The sequence below is a fragment of the Choloepus didactylus genome, chromosome 10, assembly GCF_015220235.1.
Source record: "Choloepus didactylus isolate mChoDid1 chromosome 10, mChoDid1.pri, whole genome shotgun sequence".
Classification (NCBI taxonomy): Eukaryota; Metazoa; Chordata; class Mammalia; order Pilosa; family Megalonychidae; genus Choloepus; species Choloepus didactylus.
In genome coordinates, this window is record NC_051316.1 from 92,824,954 (window position 1) to 92,849,101 (window position 24,148).

The following is a 24,148-nucleotide window of genomic DNA, read 5'->3' on the forward strand; positions in this document are numbered from 1 at the left end:
GAAATCCTATGACTGAACAATAGTACAAGCAGCCCAATTATAAAATGGGCAAAAGATATGAAAAGGCATTTTTCTGAAGTGGAAATACAAATGGTTAAAAAACGTATGAAAAAATGTTCATCTTCACTAGCTATTAGGGAAATGCAAATCAAAACCGCAATGACATACTATCTCCCACTAGTACGAATGGCTGCCATTAAACAAACAGGGAACAATATATGCTGGAGAGGATGTAGAGAAATTGGAACTCTTGTTCATTGCTTGTGGGAATGTATAGTGGTACAGCCACTGTGGAAGACAGTTTGGCAGTGTGCTGGTTTGGATGTATTATATCCGCCATTATTTTTGATGCAGTCTTGTGTGGGCAGGAAATGTATTGGTGTTGATTGGGTTGGAGACTTTTGATCGGATGTTTCTGTGGAGATGTGGCCCCGCCCATTCAGCATGGGCATTGATATAGTTTACTGGAGCACTATATAAGCTCAGACTGAAGGAGTGAGCTTGCTACAACCAAGAGGGACACTTTGAAGAACACACAGGAGCTGAGAGAGAAGCTGCAGCTTACAGAGACATTTTGGAGATGGCCTTTGAAAGCAGACTTTTGCTCTGGAGAAACTGAGAGAGGATAAATGCCCCAAGAGCAACTGAGAGTGACATTTTGAAGAGGAGCTGCGATCTAGAGAGGAACATCCTGGAAGAAAGTCATTTTGAAACCAGAACTTGGAGCAGATGCCAGCCACTTGCCTTCCCAGCTAACAAAAGGTTTTCTGGACACCATTGGCCATTCTCCAGTGAAGATACCATTTGTTGATGGACACTTAATGGCCTTAAGACTGTAACTTTGTAACCAAATAAACTCTCTTTTATAAAAGCCAATCCATTTTTGGTGTTTTGTATTCTGGCAGCATTAGCAAACTAGAACAGGCAGTTTCTCAGAGAACTAGATATCGATTTACCCTATGATCTGTCTGTTCCAGTTCTTGGTATGTACCCAGAATATCTGAAAGCAGTGATACAAACAGACATTTGTACACTGATGTTCATAGCAGCATTGCTCACAGTTGCCAAGTGATGGAAATAACCCGAGTGTCCTTCAACAACAGATGAATGGATTAACAAAATGTGGTGTGTGTATATATATATATATATATATATATATGTATGTATGATGGAATACTGTTCTAGTTTGCTAATGCTGCAGAATGCAAAACACCAGAGATGGACTGGCTTTTATAAAAAGGGGGTTTATTTGGCTATACAGTTACAGTCTTAAGGCCATTAAGTGTCCAAGGTAACACATTAACAATCGGGTACCTTCACTGGAGAATGGCAAATGGCATCCGGAAAACCTCTGTTAGCTGGGAAGGCACATGGCTGGCGTCTGCTCCAAAGTTCTGGTTTCAAAATGGCTTTCTCCCAGGACATTCCTCTCTAGCAAGCTTGCTCTTCTTCAAAACGTCACTCACAGCTGCACTCCGTTCAGTCTCTTTGAGTCAGCATGTTTTATATGGCTCCACTGATCAAGGCCCACCCTGAATGGGTGGGGTCACGCCTCCATGGAAGTATCCCATCAGTTACCATCTACAGTTGGGTAGGGCGCATCTCCATGCAAACAACCTAATTCAAACGTTCCAACTTAATCCCCACTATTCTGTCTGCCCCACAAGATTGCATCAAAGAATATGGCCTTTTCTGGGGGACATAACACATTCAAACCGGCACAAATACTATGCAGCAGTAAGAAGGAACAAGTTCCTGAAACATATGGCAACATAGATGAGCCTTGAAGATGTAATGCTGAGTGAAATAAATCAGACATAAAAGGATAGATATTGTATGTTACCACTACTTTCAACTCCTTGAACAATGTAAAATCATTGTCTTATCATATAGAATATTGAACACCTAGAGATAGACAGAAGCTATTGAAGGGGAAATGATAACTGAATATGTTCAGATATGTTAATGAGGGTGAATCTAAAGGTATGGGAATGGATAGGGGTGATGATTTTTAATGGGATTATAAGTATCAGAGCTGCACTGAAGGTGAACAGTATTGAAAGGGGATGTTTAAAGTCATGTATCCCACAGATCAGCACTACACTTACAGATAGGTGCTTGCATGATATACTTCTAAGGTATGATACTGGTACAGAGTTGACAACAGAGTGGTATATGGGAGAAATCTACCTATTGCATACTAGGGGCAGTAATTAATAGAAATATCTTACTGGTACCACACAAGTACTAGGGACAAATAATTGAGGGCCTAAAAGAGCTATGGGTTGTTTTGGGTCATGAGTATTGAGTGATGATGATCATACAACTAAGTGATGATGATGTGAGATATTGATTATCATGGACTGAACATACTCTATGTGAAAGTAGGAACCCCTTATGTTATAATTCAAGCCCTTGACCTTGAGTCTTGCTCTTGTGAAACTTATGGTTGTAAAGGGGATGCTAAGCCCACCTATAATTATGCCTAGGTGTCATCTCCAGAGAACCTCTTTTGTTGCTCAGATGTGGACTTTCTCTCTCTAAGCCAACTCTACAAATAAATTCATCACCCTCCTGCCAATATTGGACAGGACTCCCTAGGTGAATGAGTCTCCCTGGCAATGTGGGACAGATTCCAGAAGTGAGCCTGACCCTGGCATCAAGGGGTTAAGAATGCCTTTTGATCAAAAAGGGGCAAAGAAAGGCAACAAAATAAGGTTTCAGTGACTAAGATATTTCAAATAGAGTCTAGAGGCTGTTCTGGGAGGTTATTCCTATACAGGCTTCAGCTAGATATGCCAAATGGCCACAGTATGATAAGCCCTAGTCAACAGTAGTCCTGAAAACCCTAAAGAATATCCGGATCCCTATCTGAGACTCTATAAATGTTTCACTCACTAAGTTTATTCTTCAAAAACCTAAATCCTCTAGAGAGGTCCTGTGCCAGCTAAGTCCCAAAACCCAGAAGCAACAACCGTTTCAAGAACATCAACCAGTTGTGTCCCCTTTTCCCATAATGTTGACACCCCTTTTCAACATATACAAGATAGGATCCTCACTGCCTAGACATCCCTGAAGATTAGAAATGTGATCAAACTAGAGGAAGGGGTAGCAACAGACAAGATAGAATTTAACAAAGGATTATGAATACTGAATCTCTTCATATAAACTCTCTTTTTCTTAGTTCCTAGGGTATTAGAATAGCTAGAAGGAAAGAACTGAAATGGTGGAACTGTAACCCATAATATTCTTTGAAATTTGCTCTATAGCTTCTTATTAAATTGTAATTTGAAAGTTATCACCTTTTTGTATATTTATTTCACAAAATAATTGGAACTATGGTACTGTAACCCACAATATTCGTGGACATTTCCTATATAACTGCTTGTTAAATCGTACTTTGAAAGTTATCACCTTTTTGCATATATGTTATATTTCATAATAAGGAAATAACAAACTGAATCTGTAACCCATAACATTCTTTGAAGTTCTCTAATGACTTGTTAAATTGCACTTGGAAAGTTATCACCTCTTTGTGAATATGTTATATTCCACAATAAATAAAAAATAAAATAAATCAATTGACCATAGATCTGAGTCTATTTCTGAACTCTAAGTTTGATTTCATTGAATTATATCTTTCTCTCTATGCCAAAACCATGATGTTTTGATCACTACAGCTTTATAGTATGCTTTAAACTCTGGAAGTGTGAGTCCTCCAACTTCATTCTTCTTTTTCAAGATGTTTTTGGCTATTTGAGGCCCCTTGCCCTTCCAAATTTGATAATTAGCTTTTTCATTTCTGCAAAGTAGGCTGTTGGAATTTTGATTGGTATTGCATTGAATCTGTAAATCAATTTGGGTAGAATTGACATCTTAATGACATTAGCCTTTCAGTCCGTGAACACGGAATATCCTTCCATTTATTTAGGTCTTCTTTGATTTCTTTTAGCAACATTCTGTAGTTCTCTGAATATAGGCCCTTTACATTCTTGGTTAAGTTTATTCACAAATATTTGAATCTTTTAGTTGCTTTTTAAAGGAATTTTTTTTCTTGATTTCCTCCTCATATAGCTTATTACTAGTGTTTAGAAATACTGCTGATTTTTTTGTGTTGATCTTGTATCCTGCCAGTTTGCTGAACTGGTTTATTAGCTATGGTAGCTTTCTTTTAGTTTTTCTGGGTCTTTCTAAATATAGGATCATGTTGTCTGCAAATATTGAATGTTTTACTTCTTCCTTTCTGATTTGGATGCCTTTTATTTCCTTTTCTTGCCTAATTGCTCTCTTTAGGATGTCTAGCACAGTGTTGAGTAACAGTGGAGGTAGTGGGCTTCCTTATCTTATTCCCGATCTTAGAGGGAAAGCTTTCAGTCTCTCACATTGAGGACGATGTTAGCTGTGGGTTTTTCATATATGCCCTTTATTATGTTGACGAAGTTTCCTTCAATTCCTACCTTTTGAATTGTTTTTTATCACGAAAGTATGCTGGGTTTTGTCAAATGCCTTTTCTGTGTCAATTGAAATGACTATGTGGTTTTTCCCTTTCAATTTGTTAATGTGGTGTATTACATTAATTGATTTTCTTGTGTTGAAGCACCCTTGCATACCTGGAGTAAAACCCACTTGGTCATGGTATATAACTCTTTTCATATGTTGTTGGATTCAGTTTGCAAGTATTTTGTTGAGGATTTTTGCATCTATATTCTTTAGAGAAATTGGTCTATAATTTTTTTTCCATTTAGTATCTTTTTCAGGCTTTGCTGTTAGAGTAATGTTGGCTTCATAGAATAAGTTAGGTAGTGTTCCCTCCTCTTCAATTTTTGGAAGAGTTTGAGCAGAATTTGTATTAATTCTTCTTGGAATTGGTAAACTTCACCAGTGAAGCCATCTGGTCCTGGGTTTTTCTTTATTGGTAGGTTTTTGATGATGGATTCAGTCTCTTTACTTAGGATTGGTTTGTTGAGGTCTTCTATTCCTTCTAGAGTTAATGTAGGTTTTGTGTGTTTCTAGGAAATTTTCCATTTCATCTAAATTGTCTAATTTGTTGGCATACAGTTGTTCATAGTATCCTCTTATGATTTTTTTTTTTTTTCCATTTCTGTGGGGGCAGTTGTAATGTCTGTCCCCCCCATTTCTGATTTTATTTGCATCTTCTTTCTTTTCCTTTTTCAGTCTAGCTAATGGTTTGCCAATGTTATTGATCTTATCATACAACCAACTTTTGGCTTTGGTGACTCTGTATTGTTTTTCTTATCCTCAGTTTCATTTATTTCTGCTATAATCTTTGTTCTTTCTTTCTGCTTCCTTTGGGATTAGTTTGCTGTTCTTTTTCTAGTTCCTCCAGGTGTGCAGTTAGGTCTTTGATCTTAGTTCTTTCTTCATTTTTAATATAGACATTTAAAGCCATAAATTTCCCTCAGCACTACCTTCTCTGCATACCGTAAATTTTGTTTTTATTTTATTTTTCTTCTCTTTTTCTATTTTTTCTCCTCTCCCCATAAATTTTGATGTCATGTTCTTGTTTTCGTTCATCTTGAGATATTTACTGATTTCTCTTGCAATTTCTTCTTTAACCCACTGATTGTTTAAGCATGTGTTGTTTAACCTACATGTATTTGTGAGTTTTCTAGTTCCCTGCCTGTTATTGATTTCCAGCTTTATTCCATTATGATCAGGGAAATTTCTTCATATACTTTCAGTCTTTTAAAGTTTATTGAGAATTTTTTGTGACCCAACATGTGGTCTATCCTTGAGAATGATTCATGAGCTCTTGAGAAGAATGTATATCCTGTGGTGCAATGTTCTGTATATGTCTGTTAGGTCTAGTTCATGTATCATATTATTCAAGTTCCCAATTTAGTTACTGATCCTCTATCTAGATGTTCTGTCTGTTGATGAGAGTGGTGTATTCAAGTCTCTAAGTATTATTGTAGAGATGTGTATTATCCCAGTGTTGTCAGTGTTTGCCTCGTGTATTTTGGGGCACCCTGGTTAGGTGCATAAATACTTGATTGTTATTTCTTCTTGGCATGCCCCTTTTATTAATATATAATGTCCTTTGATAATTTTTTCATTTAAAGTCTATTTTGTCTGATATTAATATAGCTACTCCAGCTCTTTTTTGGTTACTGTTTGCATGGAATACCTTTTTCCAGTCTTTCACTTTCAACCTATTTATAACCTTGGATCTAAGGTGAGTCTCTTGTGGACAGTATATAGATGGATCGTATTTTTAAAATCCATTCTGCTAATCTGTTGTCTTTTGATTGGCGAGTTTCATCTGTTAACATTCAATATTATTACTGTAAAAGCAGTACTTACTTTAGCCATTTTATCCTTTGGCTTTTAAATGTCACGTCTTGTTTTTGTCTCTCTCTTTAACCTTTTAGTTACCCTTACTGATAATGTTCATTTTCTACACTCTCCTCCAAGCCTCTTTTCTGTCTTTTCTTTTCAGCCTCCAGAACTACCTCTACTATTTCATGTCGGGCAGGTCTCTTGTTAACAAACTCTTTCAGCTTCTGTTTATCTGTGACTATTTTAAACTCTCTCTCATTTTTGAAGGGCAGTTTTTCTGGATAAAGAATTCTTGGCTTGCAGTTTTTTTCTTTCAGTACCTTGAATATATCATACCACTGCTTTCTGGCCTCCATGGTTTCTGATGAGAAATTAGCATTTAATACAAGTTCCCTTGTATGTGTGAAATTGCTTTTCTCTGCTGCTTTCAGGATTCTCTCTTTGTCTTTGGCATTTGACATTCTAATTAGTATGTGTTTTGGAGTAGGGCTATTAGGATTTATTCCGTTTGGAGTACGCTGTACTTGTTGTACATGTATATTTATGTCTTTCATAAGAATTGGGAAATTTTTGACCATTATTTCCTCAAATATTCTTTCTGCCCCTTTTCCCTCTCTTCTCCTTCCTGGACACCCATAACATGCATGTTTGACACTTCTTGCGTTCATTCAATTCCCTGAGACCATGTTCAGTTTTTTCCATTCTTTTTTTCTATCTGTTCTTTTGTCTATTTGATTTCTGATGTCTTGTCTTCTAGGTGCAGATCCTTTCTTCTGCCTGTTCAAATCTGCTGTTTTATGCCTCTAGCGTATTTTAAATCTCATCTACTGTGCCTTCCATTCCCATAAGTTCTGTTATTTTTGTTTGCTTGCTTTCACATTCCTCTCTCTCCTCACCCTGTGCCTTCTTAATATCCTTTATCTCTTTAGCCATATTTTCCTTCATTTCCTTGAATTGATTTAGATTTGTTTGAACATCTTTGATTACTTCCAAATTCTGTATCTCCTCTTTTTTAATTTGTTCCTTTGACTGGGCCATATCTTCCTGTTTCTTAATATGGCTTGTAATTTTTTTGCTGATATCTGGGCAGCTGATTATCCTAATGAGATTATTCTGAAGGTTGGTTTTTCTCTCTCTTGTCTCAGATTTTGTTGTTGATTGGGTTTGTGTTAAGGCTCTTCTTTGACCCTTGGTTTGTGTTTCCCAGCCAAATCAGGGCCAGGGACCCATGCTGGGACTGCAGATCAGTTCCAAAGCATCCTGGGGAGAGGGTCAGAAAAGACACCAAAAACCTTTTTTTCAGCTGTGCTTTCCTGGCCTGCCAAGCAGGTGGCGCTCTTGGCCAAGAAGCCTTTTAGACATTTCCCCACAGGTGCACTTTCCTGGCTTGCCTAGCAGATGGCGCTCTTTGGCAACCGCAGCCCTAAGAAGGGAGGGATTTTTAGCATTCTGCCAGCTCTGCCTCTGAAGCAGGTGGAAACAATGGCATGGTGGTGTCTGTCTGGGGAGGGCCAAAGCAGCTGGACCCAGCAGCCTAAATTTGCTGGCCAATAGCTGGGTCAGTACTGGGCCATGTCCCCCTCTGTTCTTGCCTAGCAGCCTGTTAGGCAGGGACCAGACCACCCAAGGCTGCTACCTTGCGGGTGCGAGAGGGGCCCCAGGGGCTGTGGCAGAGTGAGTTACATTCAGTTCTTCACCACAGATTCTCAGTTTCTTCAACCTGCTCTTCCCTGGATGCTGTGCAGCACTTCCCTGGTCTCTGAAGCCCCAGAACAGTTGTTTTGGACAGTTTATGCCTGTACACCAGGTTTTTGGGAGATGAGTGAGCCCTGCAACTCCCTATTCGGCCATCTTCCTGGAATTCTCCTCCAAAATACTTTTTTATGTGAAGCCTTTATTGGACAGTTTTAGATTATTTTCATCACCCTAAAAAGCAAACCTGTATCCATTTGCATCTTCTCTCCCCTTATCCCTGCCAACCACTAATCTACTTTCTGTCTCTCTTGATTTGTCTGTTCTACACGTTTCATATAAAAAGAATCATTCAATATGTGGTGATTGACTTCTTTCACTTAATAGAAGGCTTCCATTGTTGGTCCTTGTTGTGGCATGTGTCAGGACTTCATTCCTTTTTATTGCGGAATCATATTATATAGACATGTCACATTTTGTTCACTCATCCTTGACATTTGGGTTGCTTCCACTTTTTGACACTATGAACAAAGCAGTTTGGAACACTTGTGTACAAGTCTCTGCGTGGACAGATGTTTTAAGTTCTCTTGACTGTGTGCCTAGGAGTGGAGTGGCTGGGTCAGGAGATAACTCCATGGTAACCATTTTGGGGAATTGCCAGGCTCTTTTTCCAAAGTGGCTATATCAGTTTACATTTCCCCCTGCAGCGTATGAGGGTTCCTGTTGAGTAGCTTTTTACAGATTTTAGATTTTTTCCATTGAATAGCTCTGTACCTGAGGTCTAGAGATATGAACATTTTTAGGTAAGTTTTGACCTGTGCTGCATGCATAGCACCTCTTGGAAGGTTGTGCTGATCCCCTCACTGTTACCAGCTTTGTCAGCCCTTCTCATTTACTGCTCCCATCTGCTATGGGCTGAGAAAAAAGATGCCAAAGCTTTTGAAATTGTGTGTAGAACAGATTTGAGGAAAGGACACAGCTCTGGTATGGAGCCTGGTGTCTGTTTTTTTTTTTTTTTTTTTTGGTTAAGGCTCTTCCTTCTGGGTTTCCAGAAGTATCCTTGCAGGGGAGATGTCAGGATGATGCTCCAGGTTTTCCATTAAGGCTGGGCTTCAGGCTGCCCCAGACAGTGTGTAGTTTTATCAGGTGCTGTGGGTGGTTCTTGGGGCTTGGGGTTGAGAGTGGCCTGTCTCTTGCAGGTGTCCTGCCTGTACACCCTGTGCTACCCCCCAGCCCAGGCGCAGGCTCTGCATGTGACCAGCATCTCCTGGAACAGCACCGGCTCTGTGGTGGCCTGTGCTTATGGCCGGTGAGTGGCAACAGGGTGGGGAGGTGGGGCAATGGGAGACCCTTAGACTAGGCATTAAGGGGCTTGTCCTGACCCTCATCTGGGCCTCGGTCTCCCCATCTGCAGCAAAGGGTTGACCCAGAGAACTTGGTCATTGGTGGTGGTGGTGGTGGTATCTCTGTCTTCTCAAGGCTGCCTGGGCAGGGTTGGCAAAGGGTTGCCAGGAAAAGAGCATGGGTGGGAGGGCCTGAGAGCCCACCAGGCCTTCTGGTACCCACCTGCCAGCATGGGACAGCCCTGGGCCTCCCTCGCCTTCTTGAGCCATTTCCCTATTCCTTGATGCACTGGGGTTCCCCCTCCCTTCCTAACACATAGACCCATCCTTGGTTCCTGGGGACCCCTTTTCCAGAGAAAGTCATGCCTTTGGGCTGCCACCTCAATACCCACAGTACAGTGTCTGGCTGTGATGAGCACATAGAGGTTAATCTTGTTTGGGGTTAGTGGGGGAAGAAGTGGGTTAGGTTTTAGGAGTGAGGTGGGGAGAGGGCAGGTTGGCACAAAGCTCCTGGCTTGAGGGCTGTGCCAGCTCAGGCACATCCTTGTGCAGACTTGATGACGGGGACTGGAGCACGCTGAAGTCCTTCGTGTGTGCCTGGAACCTGGACCGGCGAGGCCTGAGTCCCCGGCAGCCGTCGGCAGTGGTGGAGGTGCCCAGTGCTGTCATGTGCCTGGCCTTCCACCCCACACAGCCGTCCCATGTTGCAGGTGAGTCCACCCCCTGCTCGTCATTGGCCTGATTCACCTCTTCTCAGACCTCTGTGCTTTCCACCCTGCCCAGAGGGAGGCCAAAGGGAAGCCCAAACTTCAGCTCTTCTCTGAGCACAACCAGGGCAGGGTCCACTGGGAGGCAGAGAAACAAGGCCATCACTGGCCTCCTGAACTCAAGAGCCAGGCAAAGAGATAGTGGGCACTGCCGGGCGTGGGAGCAGCAGGGAGAGGCAGGAGTGTCCTTAGCTGTGTCTCAAAGGGGTAGGGGGTGTGAGCCAGGGCAGAGGTGCAGTCTGGTCAAGGTAAGAAACAGGAAGTGGCAGGGGAGCGCTGAGTGGTGTGAAATGAGTACTGGGCAAAGCAGCAGATGAGGCTGGAGGGACTGGCAGGAGGAAACCAGCCTGACAATGGGATGCAAGGTGCTGGGCCAAGGAGCAAAGAGGGATTGAGTTTGAGGCCTGGGGGGCCGGGACTTTTCCTCCTCAGGGATAGTTTTTGGGGAAGTGGCTTTAAGGCCTGGCTCAGTGGGCAGGAGGGGGTAAGTGCTTGGCCAGGATGGCAGGCTGCAGGGTGTTGAGGAGCTCCTGCCCAGGCCCACTTGGTCTCCACAGGGGGGCTGTACAATGGCGAAGTGATGGTGTGGGACATGAGCCGGTCCGAGGACTCGTTGCTCTGGCGCACAGGCCTGACCGATGACACCCACACAGACCCCGTGTACCAGGTCAGGTGGTGGGGCTGGGCCGGATCCTTCTTCCTCCTGTGTGTGTGGGCCCTTGCTATTGTGGGCCTTTCCCTGGAAGCAGCGTGGGAGAGAAGGCAGCCGCTTGGCATAGTTGCGGGCCCACTCTCCAAGGAAAGTCGCCTGGGAGCTGGCAGTTGGACTTTCTGCATTCTTGGTGCTCCTGTGGCCTGAGTCAGACCTCTCCATCCCTGTTGGAGCCACCCCCAGAGCCCTGTGGCCACTCCCAGCCTCCAACACAGGAGCTGCAGTGAGTGGCTCCCAGTTGTCCCAGCTTTCTGCTGGCAGTGGGATTCTAGGTCTTGGGGAGGGACTTCAGAACCCTCTGTGACTGCACCTGGTGGGTAAGGCTGGTCTCCCCCAGAATTCTCCCTTCTTTTTCTAGAAAAGAAGGGGAGGGTGGAAGTGGATCCTGAGACCCAGCCAAGGAAGACATGTGATTTTGCTGGGAGGTGTGGGGTAGGCTGGGATCAGGCATCCCTCTTTTTAGATATTGTCACTGTCTCTCTGTTGTCCCAGGTGGCTTGGCTGCCTGATCCTCGACACAACCACCGCTTCCAGTTGCTTAGTGTGGCCACTGATGGGAAGGTGCTGCTCTGGCAGGGGGTTGGGGCAGGCCAGCTGCAGCTTACGGAGGGCTTCGCCCTGGTCGTGCAGCAGCTCCCACGCAACACCAAGCTAAAGAAGGTATGCTGGGGGCTGTGCTGCTGTACCTGGAGACAGGTTCTGAAGGCAGCCCCTGGCTTGGGGGACTTTGGGGCACATAAGAGTCTGCTTCCCTGCACGAGTGAGCCTTGGTGGTGGGGAGTGGTGGGAAGGCAAGAGTACCGACCACCCGGGTTATTGTGGCCAGTGCTGTTGGCTGAGCTGTGACTGGCTGCACGACCTTCTTGGGGCCACAGCCTCCTTGCCCCCCATACATTGGCCTTGGTGGGACAGAGAGATCTGGAATTCCTTTGGCTCTGACCCTGGTGCTGCCATTTCTCCACAGCCTACCCGGGGTGAGACTGAGGTGGGTGTCACGACTGTGGCTTTCTCCAGCTTTGACCCCAGCCTTTTTGTTCTGGGCACCGAAGGTGGCTTCCCCCTCAAGTGTTCCCTGTCAGCGGAAGAGGCTGCTCTCACGAGGATGCCCAGCTCCGTGCCCCTGCGGGCACCTGCACAGTTTACCTTCTCTCCCCATGGTGGTCCCATCTACTCTGTGAGCTTTTCCCCCTACCACAGGTAAGAAAGGCCCAGGCTGGGAGCTCCTTTTCCTCCGTCAGCCAAAGGGCCTCTTGGACAGGGACAGGAAAAATGACCTCCCAACACAGCTCTAACCCAACAGGCCATACACTAGAACCTGCTTTTTACTGATTCTGAGTCCACATCTTCCCCACTCGCGCTGTCGTATTCAGACCTTTGCTGCCCTCTTCACTGTGGAGGACAGACCCCAGGATGCCCAGCACTGATCCCCTTGCCTTGTTCTCTGCCCTGCCTCCATCTCCTCCAGGAATCTCTTCCTGAGTGCAGGGACCGATGGGCATGTGCACCTGTACTCCATGCTGCAGGCCCAGCCCCTGACTTCACTGCAGCTGTCCCACAAGTACCTGTTTGCTGTACGCTGGTCTCCAGTGCGCCCCTTGGTTTTTGCAGCTGCTTCTGGGGAAGGTAAGAAATGGGCCTAGCCTCTTAACAGGAATTTTCCACATGGACCTAGGATGCCTTCCCACCAGAAACCCAACTGCAAAAAACATGGTTGCACAGACTGCAGACTGGTTTTTTAAAAATTAGTGCACTTGTTAACTTTAAGAGGTTCAGAGGCCACTATTTTGGGCCCCTCTTACCCCACAACTTGCTCTCCCTTAAGGTGATGTACAGCTGTTTGATCTCCAGAGAAGCTCCCAGAAACCCAGAGTTTCTATCAAGCAAACCCAGGATGAAAGCCCTGTCTACTGTCTGGAATTTAACAGCCAACAGACTCAGCTTTTGGCTGCTGGTGATGCCAAGGGCACAGTGAAGATCTGGCAGCTGAGCACTGAGTTCACAGAACAGGGACCCCGGGAAACAGAGGACTTGGACCAGCTAGCAACAGAGGTAGCCACCTGATGTGCTCCTGCAGCTTAGCTCCCTCCAGCAGGGACATGGCTGACGGGGGTCCCTGGAGACGTTGGCTAGGGGGAAGGGGTCCCCAAACACAGAGGCAGCAGAAATGAGCCTTGGTTTGTTGAGCTCTGTATTTCTGATGTAAGTCAAATGAAGAAAAGAAAAACTTTAGGGGGAGAGTCAAGTCATTTATTTGTCTTTTATGTGAAAACAGGAATTGGGGAGAGGGAGGGAGAACAAGAAAGGAACTAACTATCCAGCTTGTAGATTTTTCTGAAGGCAGAATGAAGGCAGCAGCTTCAAGACATGAATCTGGGTCCCCACAGCAACAGGGCAATTGTGATTGGACCAGAAGCGTTTAACTGAAGCACCGTTTTCTACTAAGTCTTATCCCAAGCTAAGCAGTTTTAAAGTTATGTCAAAAAGTAACACTGTCTGGAATATTTTTCTTAAGAGCACAAACATGAACTGACATGCAAGGTGACAACAAGCAGCGTGGGGCCAAGCTAACCCTAGAGGCTGAGGATCAATTCACAAAGAGTGAGCGGGTAAACTCAATGTAGTCAAAAGCAGTGGGCAGCTCCCGGCCCTTGCCATCCACGTAGGGCTTCATGTGGGAGACGCAGTAGTCTGCTTGTTCCCGGGTCAGGTTCTGAGGGGAAAGAAGCAGGGATAGACAGCCTGACTTCAAACATTTCTTAACTCCAATTTTCAGGAAGGAACAACAGAGTGTACAGCACAACCAGGCTGTCAAGGCCCATTCCAACAGCTGTGGGACCCTGGCCGGCTACTATATTTCACTTGTAAATGGGGAAAAACTGACAGGTGGGGTCTAGATGGCTCAGGTAAGCTTGAGCACCCAGCACAGAGCAGGACTCAAAACTGGGACTTGTCACTCTAGACTTGGCTCTTCCACTAATTCAGAGTCAACCTTCAGCTTGAGTTTTCAAAGGGACACCTCAACTTGCCTCCCAAAGGACAAGGGAAGGTCTTGGATAAACTGATTCTAATTCACTTCTCAGTTCCCAGAGCTCACTTACCTGGTATAACTCCTCCTTGGTCACGTAAGGCTTTCCCTCAGAGCTGAGGGCCCGGAAGGCGCTCTCAATCTCCTCGCTGGACTTCACATTCTCAGTTTCACGGCTGATCATGAAAGCCATGTACTCTTGCAGGGAGACATGGCCATCCCTGGGAGAGGGCAGGGAAGCAAGTGGAGTGAGCAGGGAGGACAGACCAGTGCCAAGGGCAGAGGATGCTTCAATACCTTTCCTGAAGCGCACCTGTTTGGATCCACAGTGTCCAGGATTGCCTCAAACTCAGGGTCTGGTTCTCCTTCCTCCACCATGGGCAGGTCATAGCCCAGGGAGCGTAGGCAGGATTTGAACTCCTGGTGGTTCAGTCTGCCAGACTTGTCCTTGTCAAAGTGTCTGCAGCACAAAGCCAAGAGCTGCTCAGCACACAGGCCCTGCTGCAGAGCCCGCCTCCTCTGTATCCAGGAGTGGGAGGGGTATACTCACTTAAACATCATGCTGAACTCTTTGAGGGCCTCCTCAGTCACACCTGTTGTGTTCCTGGAAGTAAGTAGAGAATTAGGGACCAGCCCCTCCACAGCAGCTGCCATTCTTTTCCTGTTGTCCTAAGGCTTTACTATCCACTGGACTCTAGGGTGACTTTTACTCCCACTGTCAGTGCCCACACAGCTCAAGGTGCAGGTACCTGGCTTGGATCTGCTGCTCCAGGTTGTGTTGCATGCGCATGCCCAGCTGGTCCAGCTGGTCCCACTGCTGGGCGAGGCCCACGGTGCTGTGCTCTGTGTACTTGTTGTCCAGGATAAGTGCTTCCTCCATGGCAGCCCCCAGGTCCTCAATCTTCTTGAGCTGACTCCTCATGGCTCGAATCTCTTGGTGCTTGCGCTGTAGGGGGTGGGAGAGCAAAAATGCATGGGACAGGAGCTCTTGCCTCGGTCACTAGGCCCTGGAGCCTGCTTAATTGCCCTCACTCTCCTCCCACCCAGCCTGGCCTGAGGCCTCCAGGACCCAGTGTGTTGCTGCTAACTAGAAGGTGGGCTGGGGTGAAGATGAAGAAATCCAAAACAGCCTCAGAACAGGGCAAGACTTTCAATGTAATGAGTCACAAAACAGTGGTGGACTTCCCAGGAAATAGTATATATTGAAGACAAAAGGAGATCCTTCCTTTATAAGTAGGGCTCCAGGTAGCAACTATCATCTTTAAAATGACAGGGTCTCGGACTGCTTTAAGCCAAGGGACAAGATTTAACCAGTCCATTTCATTCTTTTGACTTTAAGCCAAGAAAAAACTAGCAGGCCTGCTCAGGGGTGGCTGGGGGTTAAGGGTCTTAGTTGGGCCAGAAGCCCTAGGGTCACTTACTTTGGTAGCTTCAAGCTGGGATTCAAGGGTCCCCGATTCTTCCACCATGCAGGACCTAAACATGGAGACACAGTGAGGAAAGAGGGCCTGATCACAGTAGATCAAGAGCTCTACATTAACTTCCCTCTCAGGTAAAACAACACCTGCATCCTCAAATCCCTTTTATTAAGGAACACAAAACCTACTTACTGTTGGCAATCTTTTCCTAACCAGTGAACCAAGGAAAACAGGTAATCTTCAGAGACAGGCAGCTGCTGCAGGCTGCACTGTCCCACCTGACCAAGGTCAAGTGAAGGGCCAAGACTGAGACCCTCTCAGGCCAGGACCTGTTCCCATGGGGATCCTCAGGAATCAGTTTTTAAGTTCCCTGAGAGAGGCTGCAGGCCTCACCAACAGCACAGGCCCCTATGCAGCCATGTGGGAGACTGAGACACTCTGTGTAACCCTAACACCCAAGAAATGGGAAATGTTAGGAAGGAAGGGAAGCTCAGAACCTGACAGCCACTCCCCAGAAACCCCTGGAGTCCCCTTGCAGATCCCAGAGGAGGGGAGCCACATTCTAGGTTGAGTGATAGCAATGGAGGAGAGATGCAGTCACATGACCCCTCAGGGAAAAAACAAGCAGGGTGCTAAGAGCATGGCATGATTTGGGTTTTGACAGTGGTTCTAATTAGTCTTGCCCGAAGGAGGGAGATGGCATTGGCTGAGCCCTGGGATTCAGATTCCATAATCTAGACAAATAGCCGGGACCTGAGACTCCTTTCCAGGGTCAAGTTCTAAAGACCAGGTGGGCTTTGGGGAGCCTCTATCTTCCCAGTGTAACACAGTGTGAGGGCACAGAAGGCTACCAGTGAACAATGACAACAAACAAGCTGGGGTTATCATGCAGGGACAAGTTCACACTGTGCTCGTGTGTCTTTGTGGATTTTTAGCCCAGCCTCCCCTATGCCTGCCTTTCCCCCAACCTACCCTTTTAAAACCCAGAGAGCCAGGGTTAGCTCTGAAATTTCCCCAGGTTCAAAGTGCTCTATAGCAAGGCAAGGCACCAAGCTTCCTCCTACCCCAGCAGATCAGACTCACAGTCATGCCATGTCCCCAAAGGAAAAGCACACCCCCAGGATCTGGGGGCAGGAGGCTGGGTGCCGGTGCAGTGGGAGGAGGACAGACCCCTCCTTCCCAAGCAGCCGAGGGTGGTGGGTTAGTCAGAAAGCAGAGCCGTCTGGGGAAGTCAAGAGTGCACTGGTAAAACCACAGTGAGGTAAGAAGAGAAATAAGGAGAAAAACCTTCCAGACAGATCATCCCCAACTTCATACCGATAGACACGAATGACCCGACGATATGCTATGCTATTCAAAGAAAAGAAACCAAATGAATACACCAGCGGGAGAAGGGGAGGCAAGAACACATCAAGACAGACACATGCCACAAGATCTAAGCTGGCAGTGCACAGGACATGGTGACACAGTGCCCAGGCAGGTACCTGGACCTGGGAGGACAGGCGGCCCTAGGGCAGCTCATATTGGGGCTGGGCAAGACACGACAGGGCTTAGGAGGAGCCACCAGGTAAGGGGAGCATGGCATTTCATGGAGACATGAGCAAGACCAGCAGACACAGCCGTGGGGGGCTGGGGAGAAGAGCCAGATGGCCAGGGTGCCTTAGGGGCCTCAGACTAGACACTGCTATCCCTAAATCCCTACCTGCCCTGCCTTTAGCATGTGCAGTCTGATTGGTTTGGGCATCTCTCCCATTACCACCCTTAAATGCCTGACTTACCTGACTGCAGGACCTTAGAAATGCTAGTCCTTTAAGGCACCGCTACAGTCCCACCAACACCACCTCTGTAATCACACTGAGAGGATTTACAGTGGGCCTGTGAGCAAAGGGATCCAGGCAGAGACCAAGCCTAGCGGGAACCCAAACCAGGACTGGATGGGACAGCCCTGCTGCTCTCTGCTGGCTCCTCCCAAGCCTGGTTGCTCCATCACACCATAAACATTGTGTGTTTTGTCTTTGATTAGGGCTAACAGCACTTTCACCTCCCTCCCTCCAGGAAAGCCAGGGGATAGCCTCCGAGTGGGCACTGGAGGGCAGGGACCATGCACAGCCCTTTCTCTGAGCTGTGGACTTACTGCACCCAGCCCAAGCCCTGAAAATACTGGGATCCAGCTTCAGGCCTGCTGAACCTAGGGGCTACATACAATCTCTTTTGACACACTGGGGAAACAGAAGCAAAAGAGAAGTCCAATACATATGTCCCAGTAGCTGAATGAGCATAAGGATTCTGAGGCTTCAGATGCTCAACTCTGGCCTTCTTGCTTGATCACAGTTCCTTACCAGAGAGAACCCTGGAGTCTGAACAGAAAAGCAGGAGTGGCTCCCCTCCCCAGACTGCGGACTCTGTCAGGGACAGTGGGCTGTGGGGCAAGGAACACATTCTTTGTAGGGTGATGGGGACACAGGCTGAGGGAAGTACAGCCCACCCTGGGTCAGAAGGCCCATCGTGCAATCCTCTGCAAGCCAGGCCATAGGGGGATGGAAAGGCAGAGAGACAAATACATGAGACACCACCACATCATGATCCCAGAAAAACAAAAGATATTAACCCATCAAGGAGATATGTTCTGTGGAGATGAGATCCAAGCAGCCGCAAGATGAGGTGGCATCCAGAACAGCACCAATTGGGAGGTGGGGGACAGTGAGAAGACAAAAAAAAAAAAGCAAAACAAAATCATCAGCATCACTTCCCGTACTGCATTAGACCCTCTTCTGTCTGTAAGTCGCCGTTGGAAGCTGAACATGGTTCCACCCAATCCTAGGAAATCTAGCAACATGACATTGGGGAAATCAATCTTGGACATGCTCCTCTAACTCCACCCACCCCCTTTGGCTTCAGAGCCAGGCAAGTCTATGCTCCTAACCTTCCTTTCTTTACTCAGAGCTTGGTTTCTGGTTAAAGCCCAAACCCTAAAGCTGGTGCTGGAGACCTGGGGATTCAGCCCTGGGGGCCAGAGTGTTCCTAAGGGCCTCAGCACAGCAGGGGCTTTCTGCAGCCCAGCCACTCTCCCGCCCCCTGGGGCTCTGCAAGGCTGGGCACCTGGTCTCTTGGATCCATTGGTGGAACGCGTTGGCATGCTGGGCAAACTCCTGGCGCAGCTTATCATTCTCCTCCTGCCGGCGCTGTTCCTTCTGCAGCTCCAGCTCCCTTTCCTAAGGATAAAAGGGAAGCAGATACCATGGACTGCTGGGGCCTTCATCCCCAGCCCCTCCTTCATGGGTGACCTCGGGATGGAGAAGGCTCCACCCTCAGCTACTCATCAGCTGGCCTTAAAACTTGAGAGAACTGGTTAATCTGACAAGGGGTCCTAGTCGGAAAGCTCTCTGAAGGAGTGGGGTACCCAGTGGGAGGGGAACAAGAGAAAAGGGGTACCTTGATAATTTTCTGCAGGTTCCTCCAGGTTTCCTCTAAGGCCTCCATGGTGAACCAGGTGTAAGGGTTGGAGGCCACCCGGAAGCTCTTGATCTGGCGGTCCAGCTCAGCCAGCTGGTTGAAGTCAGCCTGGGCGGAGCTGAGGGAGGAGCGGAAGGCGTCATGGGCCTCACGTAGGGCTTTGATTTCTTCCAGGGAGTTGCAGCGCACTGGGTCTGTTAAATCCTCCTCTGCGTTTTCAAACCAGCTATTGAAGGCAGAAGCCTTTTTGGCAAAGGTCAGGAAAAGGTCCTCCACCTGGAAACAGAGGAGACTGACTTAAGAGAGTTGCTAGGGCTTGATGGGCCTTCCTTGACAGGAAGGTGGGGACTGTGGGCCGTGCTGACAGGGAAGGCAGAGTACAGTTTAAAAAGAATCAGAGCTGAGCACAGCCTGCTGGCTCTTTGCTCCGTTTAAACCCATCCTCACTCCCACTTCCACTTCTCTAAGTCCTCACCAGCCTTTCTACCCTTTGCCCCTTGGTATAAGTTCAAATTCAAAGTCTGTCTGTGTGCTTCTGAAGGGGAGCCTCATGAAGGCAATCCTTTGCCTGGATTTATGTTGACTCCATGACCATGTCTGGAACCTCTATGTTAAGGTGCTTTACAGTTGCTCTGCCTTACAGAATGGTAGATCATGGCAAACAGAAGCTGGGTTTGCCATTACTGTGCACTGGGCCAGCTGAGCTTTGCCTAGTTCCATTCTCACCTTGCGGAAATGACTCTGAGCCTCAAGGAGCTTTTTCTTCCGGGTGGCTGAGTTGGCCAGAAGCTGGCTCCATCTTTTCATGAGGGAGGCATGCCGGGCCTCGATGGCCTTTGACTGAATATGCTTGGCGGCCAACAGCTGATCTTTGAGGGCAGTGATGTTGGCAATGCCTTCCTGCTGGAAGGCCTGCAGGCCAGCATCAAAGGTTTCCTGGAACAAGGAGGATAAGCCAATTTACTGCACTGAGATAGGAACTTACTCCTCTCCTGGGCGTCTCAGCTCAGAAGAGCACCACCATCTCTGTCAAAGTCCAAGCCCGAATGCCAGTCTAGAGTCCTCACCTTCTCCTGACACTCAGTTGCCCCTGCCCCCTTTTCCTGCTTTTCTTTGAAACCACCTCCCTCTCTCATGCAGATGAATGTGTAGCCTCCTCCCAGTCTCCCTACTTTCAGCTGTGCACCCCTCCACCCCAGCTCTCCAGGCTCTAGGCTGACTGATACACTGGAGTTCCCAAAACATGCCAGGGCCTCTCCATTACCTCTGCCTGGAACACTCACTCTACCTACCTCTTCACCTGACCAGTATCAGTTTATCCTGCATGATTTAGCTGAGAGGTAGTCTTCCCTGGGAAGACATTCCTGATCAACCCTCTCCTGCTGAAAACAGAGTCAGAGGTCTCTTCCATGTAAGCTCTCAGTGCACCATCTGTTCCTCCCTGTTAGCACCCATCATACTGTGGCACAAATGCCTGGTTATTTGTTTGTCTCCCCAGTGAGTCTGGAAGCTCCCTGAGGGCCAGGACTCTCTCTCATTCACTTCTGAATCTCTAGTGCTTAACGTAAAACAGTCAAACATCTCAATGAAAGATGTTGATCATTATTCATCTAGCAGGAAATACTATGTGAATAATTTTCAATCTATCAATAAATTGGCCACAACTCACCTGTTTGGTAAGCAAAGTTTGGACAGAAGATAGGTCTCGGCCATAATCATCGGTCTTCAAGCTGTTTTCCTTTTCACCTAGAAAATCAGGCATGGAAAATATACTACCCCTTCTCAGTATAGTGAGATAAATTAAAAAGAAAAAAAAAAAAAAGAAAACCTGAGTAAACTATTTTGTTTACATTACACAGGAATTACTAACAGCTGTCTCTGAGCCTATATTAGCTGGCTCCTCCCTGCACCCCAGCCCCCATTCTCCACCTGTGCCATGGAGAGGCTGGATGGGACCATCACGTGGGCTGGGCCCTTCTGGCCTGTACTGGATGTGTTCAGTCACTACTTAGGTAAAAGCAACTACCAGGGACATGTGGGTCCAGATATCAGAAGCTAGTTCTTCCTTATCAAGGAACTGGACCATACACATGACCAGTGTAGCTGGTGGGACAGTTCTGATGCAGCCTAGGTCCCCGTTAGTGTTCCCATTTTGTCTGTGCCATGATGTCTACGACTCACTTCAGCATTTACAGGTCTTTGACTGCTTAACCCTAGTGTGAGCCCAGTGACAGGCACTGCTGCAACCCCAACTCTCTGGCTGCTTTCTAGCTGGCAGGATTCTCTGATATGTCTGCTTTCAACTAATTTCCTCTCTGCAGAGAAAACCAATTGCATAGGAAATAGGTAAGTTGTGGTTCTGGGAACAATCTTCCTGGTTTGAACGAATAAGAAACATTGGGCCTTGCTGGAACAGTGCTTACCAATCCAGGATTCCACCACATCAGCCTTCCAATTGAACTGAAGGAAGGCCGAGTTTTCATTAAGTTTAGCCTTCCTCTGAGCTGCAGCTTTCTCCAGGTCTGATACTTTTCCATTTAAGCCCTTCATTTTTGAAGAGATGTTCTCCTCATGGTGATTGTTCTAGGCCATGAAGAGAAGTACACACTGGTCAGCCTCACCTCCTGCTAGTTACCTGATCAGTGCCCTCGCTGGGAAGGCTGTCAGTTTCTATAAGGCGGGCTATTTGTTCCCCTGTCCACAGCCAGGGGAAGAATAATGGGTAAGAGCAACGTAGAGTAAATGCCTTTTAAAAAGAAAAATAACCTTTATACTGGAAATTCTACTTCTAGGAATTTATTCAAAAGAAATAATGAAGAAAGTGCTTAAATTTTAATTCCTATTTTGGGAAAAATTGAAATAGTTAAAATACTGTACATCCAAAGAATGGCTATAATACACATGTAATGAAACCAATGGTTAAGAAAAACATTTTGACACTATGGAGATAGAAAATAATTAAGCATCAACCACCTTCATTCAGTCTTGGTTAAAACCATATTTGAAAATATAGATAACTCACCACAGAATTTAAAGAGAAATTTGGGGAGGAAACAAAGTTGTTGACCCAAGTGCTGCAGGGAATAAAGCACTGACTTTTTTGCCAGAAGGTTGAAGAATATTCACAAACCTGTTATCTCACAGGTTTAAGGAACACAGAACATGATCCAGGTGTGTGTATGTGCACGTGTGACAGAGAGAGAGAGAGAAATGGGTTTGGGGGTGGTGTGTGTGTGTGGGTTCATACTTAAGGCTACATCTGCATCTCTATCTATACCTACATCTGTATCTGAAATTAATTTCATGTTAGTTTATTTGCTGTAAGGGCAAGGAGAAAAAAAAAACAACTAGGCAGTCACTTAAACTACATTTTTACTTCCTATGGAACAAAATCCTAATCTCAAGGCCATATTTTCTGATGAGAAATTTTATTTACTCATTGTTTCCTACAGGAAATTATACTTGCTAAAATGTTTATCTTGTGGCACTGAGTTTATTCACCTAAGTGATCGTGGTGATTAATTCATGACCAACGTCTGCACAGCCTTTAGTCTAGAATTTCCACTTCAGTAAGTGACTTGACTTGCTGGTGAGAAAGTACCAAGACCCTTTATTTTTACTTTTCTCCCTAAAGAACTGTTTGAATGAAATAAACCTGTGACTCTAACAGATTCATTTCTGTACATCCTATATAGCAGCCAAGTGTTTGATAATATGATAGAGCGGGGTAATCCTTTTAACAGGTATCCATCTATTTTATGTAGTATGTAACTATATGTGGAGAGAAAGTCTGGATGTTCAGACACTAAAATCTTAGTAGTAGTTGTCTCTGGGTGATGGGTTGATGGGTGATTTTAATTTTATGTTTTGCTTATTTATATTTTTTACTATTGCTATAATGAACTTATATTACTTGAGAAATAGTAAACTAAGAGCAGCCATTTGGGAGTGCCACTGTCACAGAAGGACTGGCAGATATGACAACAGAGATGCTTCTCTGTTTGCTTTATTAAGGCAGAAAAAAATAAGAGCTGTAGACAAACTTCACTAACTAGCTTCAAAAATGAGGGAAATATCCAACTTAGGACATAATCTGTCTTAGTTATGAAACACAGTAATGGAATTTTTATTGGTCTCTATGCAAACTTTTGTTTGGGCCTCTCCCAGGAGATGAGCTTTGTAGGGCAACTGTCTTAGAGTGGGAAATAAGGGTTTTGCCAACAGGCCAGGCTCACCTTCTTAATGAGGTCTTGTCCATTAGTGCAGACGTCATTCACGCGATCCTTGTGGACAGTGAAGTCTGTCTCAAAAGCTTCATGTTTCTTCAGTAAGCCCTGGAGTGGAAGCAGCAAGCCAGGTATTAAAAGCCTATTACATGCCAGTGTGCAGGGGATAGAAGGCAGCAAAACTGATATGGTCCCTGCCCTCAAACACATTACAGTCTAGTTGGGGACTAAAACAAACACAGATGAGTATGTAACTATAAAGGTAGTATAAACAGGGTGATGGGGTGCGGGTGGAGAAGCTACGGTTAGAGAAGGCTTTTCTGAAGGGCTTAACATTTGAGTCTTCCTCATGAATCCATATAATGTTACTCTTTCCCTCTAAGAGACCACAAGAATGAACAAAGAGGAGCTTCCGATAAACACCCAAAAAACGCCACTTATTTTTGAGACTTAACTTGAGCAGAATTCATAAAGGACCTTCTAAGTCTTTTATTTTCCTTAGTACAATTTAAACATTGGAGACAATACCCTTTTTGTATACTTCTAAGGTATGCATAGGATGAGATATCATTTACTTCACCTGAATTTTACCCAAATAATCCTGAACTAGCAGGAGATGATTCCCCTTGAGAAAAATGTGGCTCAGGGGCTATCCTGATTTTGGGGAATGCAGACTCTGCTTTCACATCTGGTGGCAGGAAACTGGGAGACTGAAATGCAGGGCCATGGTATTTTGCAACTCCTTCCCAGCAAGGGGTGAGTCTGTTTCTCTACCCCATGACTCGGCTGCCCTGCGACTTGCTTTGACCAGCAGAATGCAGAGGGGGATGATGGTGTGTGATGTGTGAGATCAGGCCTTGAGAGACTCGGTGGCCCGTCTTTGCCTCTCTGGATGCTGCCTCGGGAGTACCACTGAGGAAGCTGGTCCAGCCTGCCCAGGATGAGAGGCCATGTGGGAAGGATACCAGACATGTGGGAGAGGCCACTGTGGATCTTTCAGCGCAGCCCTCCCTTCACCTGAATGCAGCTGCAGGAGTGATCCCAAGTGAAAGCAGCAGAGGAAATGCCCACCAATTCACACAATTATGGGAAATAATAAACTGATGTTTTCAATTGCCAAGTTTTGGGTTTGCTGTCACGCAGCAAGAATTAACCAATGTATTTAGGGAGTACAACTAACCTGCGGTGGTGATACTACTTGACTGACAGTAG

General features: G+C 46.1%; 2 protein-coding genes across 5 annotated transcripts in view; one reads left to right on the forward strand and one right to left on the reverse strand.

The window, feature by feature from the left end:
* DYNC2I2 (dynein 2 intermediate chain 2) overlaps positions 1 to 13,056 on the forward strand; it is a 48,911-nt gene extending 35,855 nt beyond the window's left edge. The window contains 7 exon segments of the mRNA XM_037798585.1: positions 9,192 to 9,301; positions 9,888 to 10,045; positions 10,660 to 10,769; positions 11,307 to 11,474; positions 11,779 to 12,011; positions 12,280 to 12,437; positions 12,637 to 13,056. Coding sequence (XP_037654513.1) covers positions 9,192 to 9,301; positions 9,888 to 10,045; positions 10,660 to 10,769; positions 11,307 to 11,474; positions 11,779 to 12,011; positions 12,280 to 12,437; positions 12,637 to 12,875 — 1,176 coding nt within the window. The 3' untranslated portion in view covers positions 12,876 to 13,056.
* SPTAN1 (spectrin alpha, non-erythrocytic 1) overlaps positions 13,040 to 24,148 on the reverse strand; it is a 72,982-nt gene continuing 61,873 nt past the window's right edge. For all 4 annotated transcript variants that reach the window (XM_037798584.1, XM_037798583.1, XM_037798582.1 and 1 more), the window contains 13 exons: positions 22,946 to 23,044; positions 21,134 to 21,293; positions 20,380 to 20,456; positions 19,437 to 19,646; positions 18,690 to 18,986; positions 18,357 to 18,469; positions 17,866 to 17,883; positions 15,261 to 15,315; positions 14,589 to 14,785; positions 14,390 to 14,443; positions 14,153 to 14,299; positions 13,913 to 14,060; positions 13,040 to 13,524 (listed from right to left, as the gene is read on the reverse strand). In XM_037798584.1, coding sequence (XP_037654512.1) covers positions 13,399 to 13,524; positions 13,913 to 14,060; positions 14,153 to 14,299; positions 14,390 to 14,443; positions 14,589 to 14,785; positions 15,261 to 15,315; positions 17,866 to 17,883; positions 18,357 to 18,469; positions 18,690 to 18,986; positions 19,437 to 19,646; positions 20,380 to 20,456; positions 21,134 to 21,293; positions 22,946 to 23,044 — 1,701 coding nt within the window. In that variant the 3' untranslated portion in view covers positions 13,040 to 13,398. The remainder of the gene's footprint in view (positions 13,525 to 13,912; positions 14,061 to 14,152; positions 14,300 to 14,389; positions 14,444 to 14,588; positions 14,786 to 15,260; positions 15,316 to 17,865; positions 17,884 to 18,356; positions 18,470 to 18,689; positions 18,987 to 19,436; positions 19,647 to 20,379; positions 20,457 to 21,133; positions 21,294 to 22,945; positions 23,045 to 24,148) is intronic.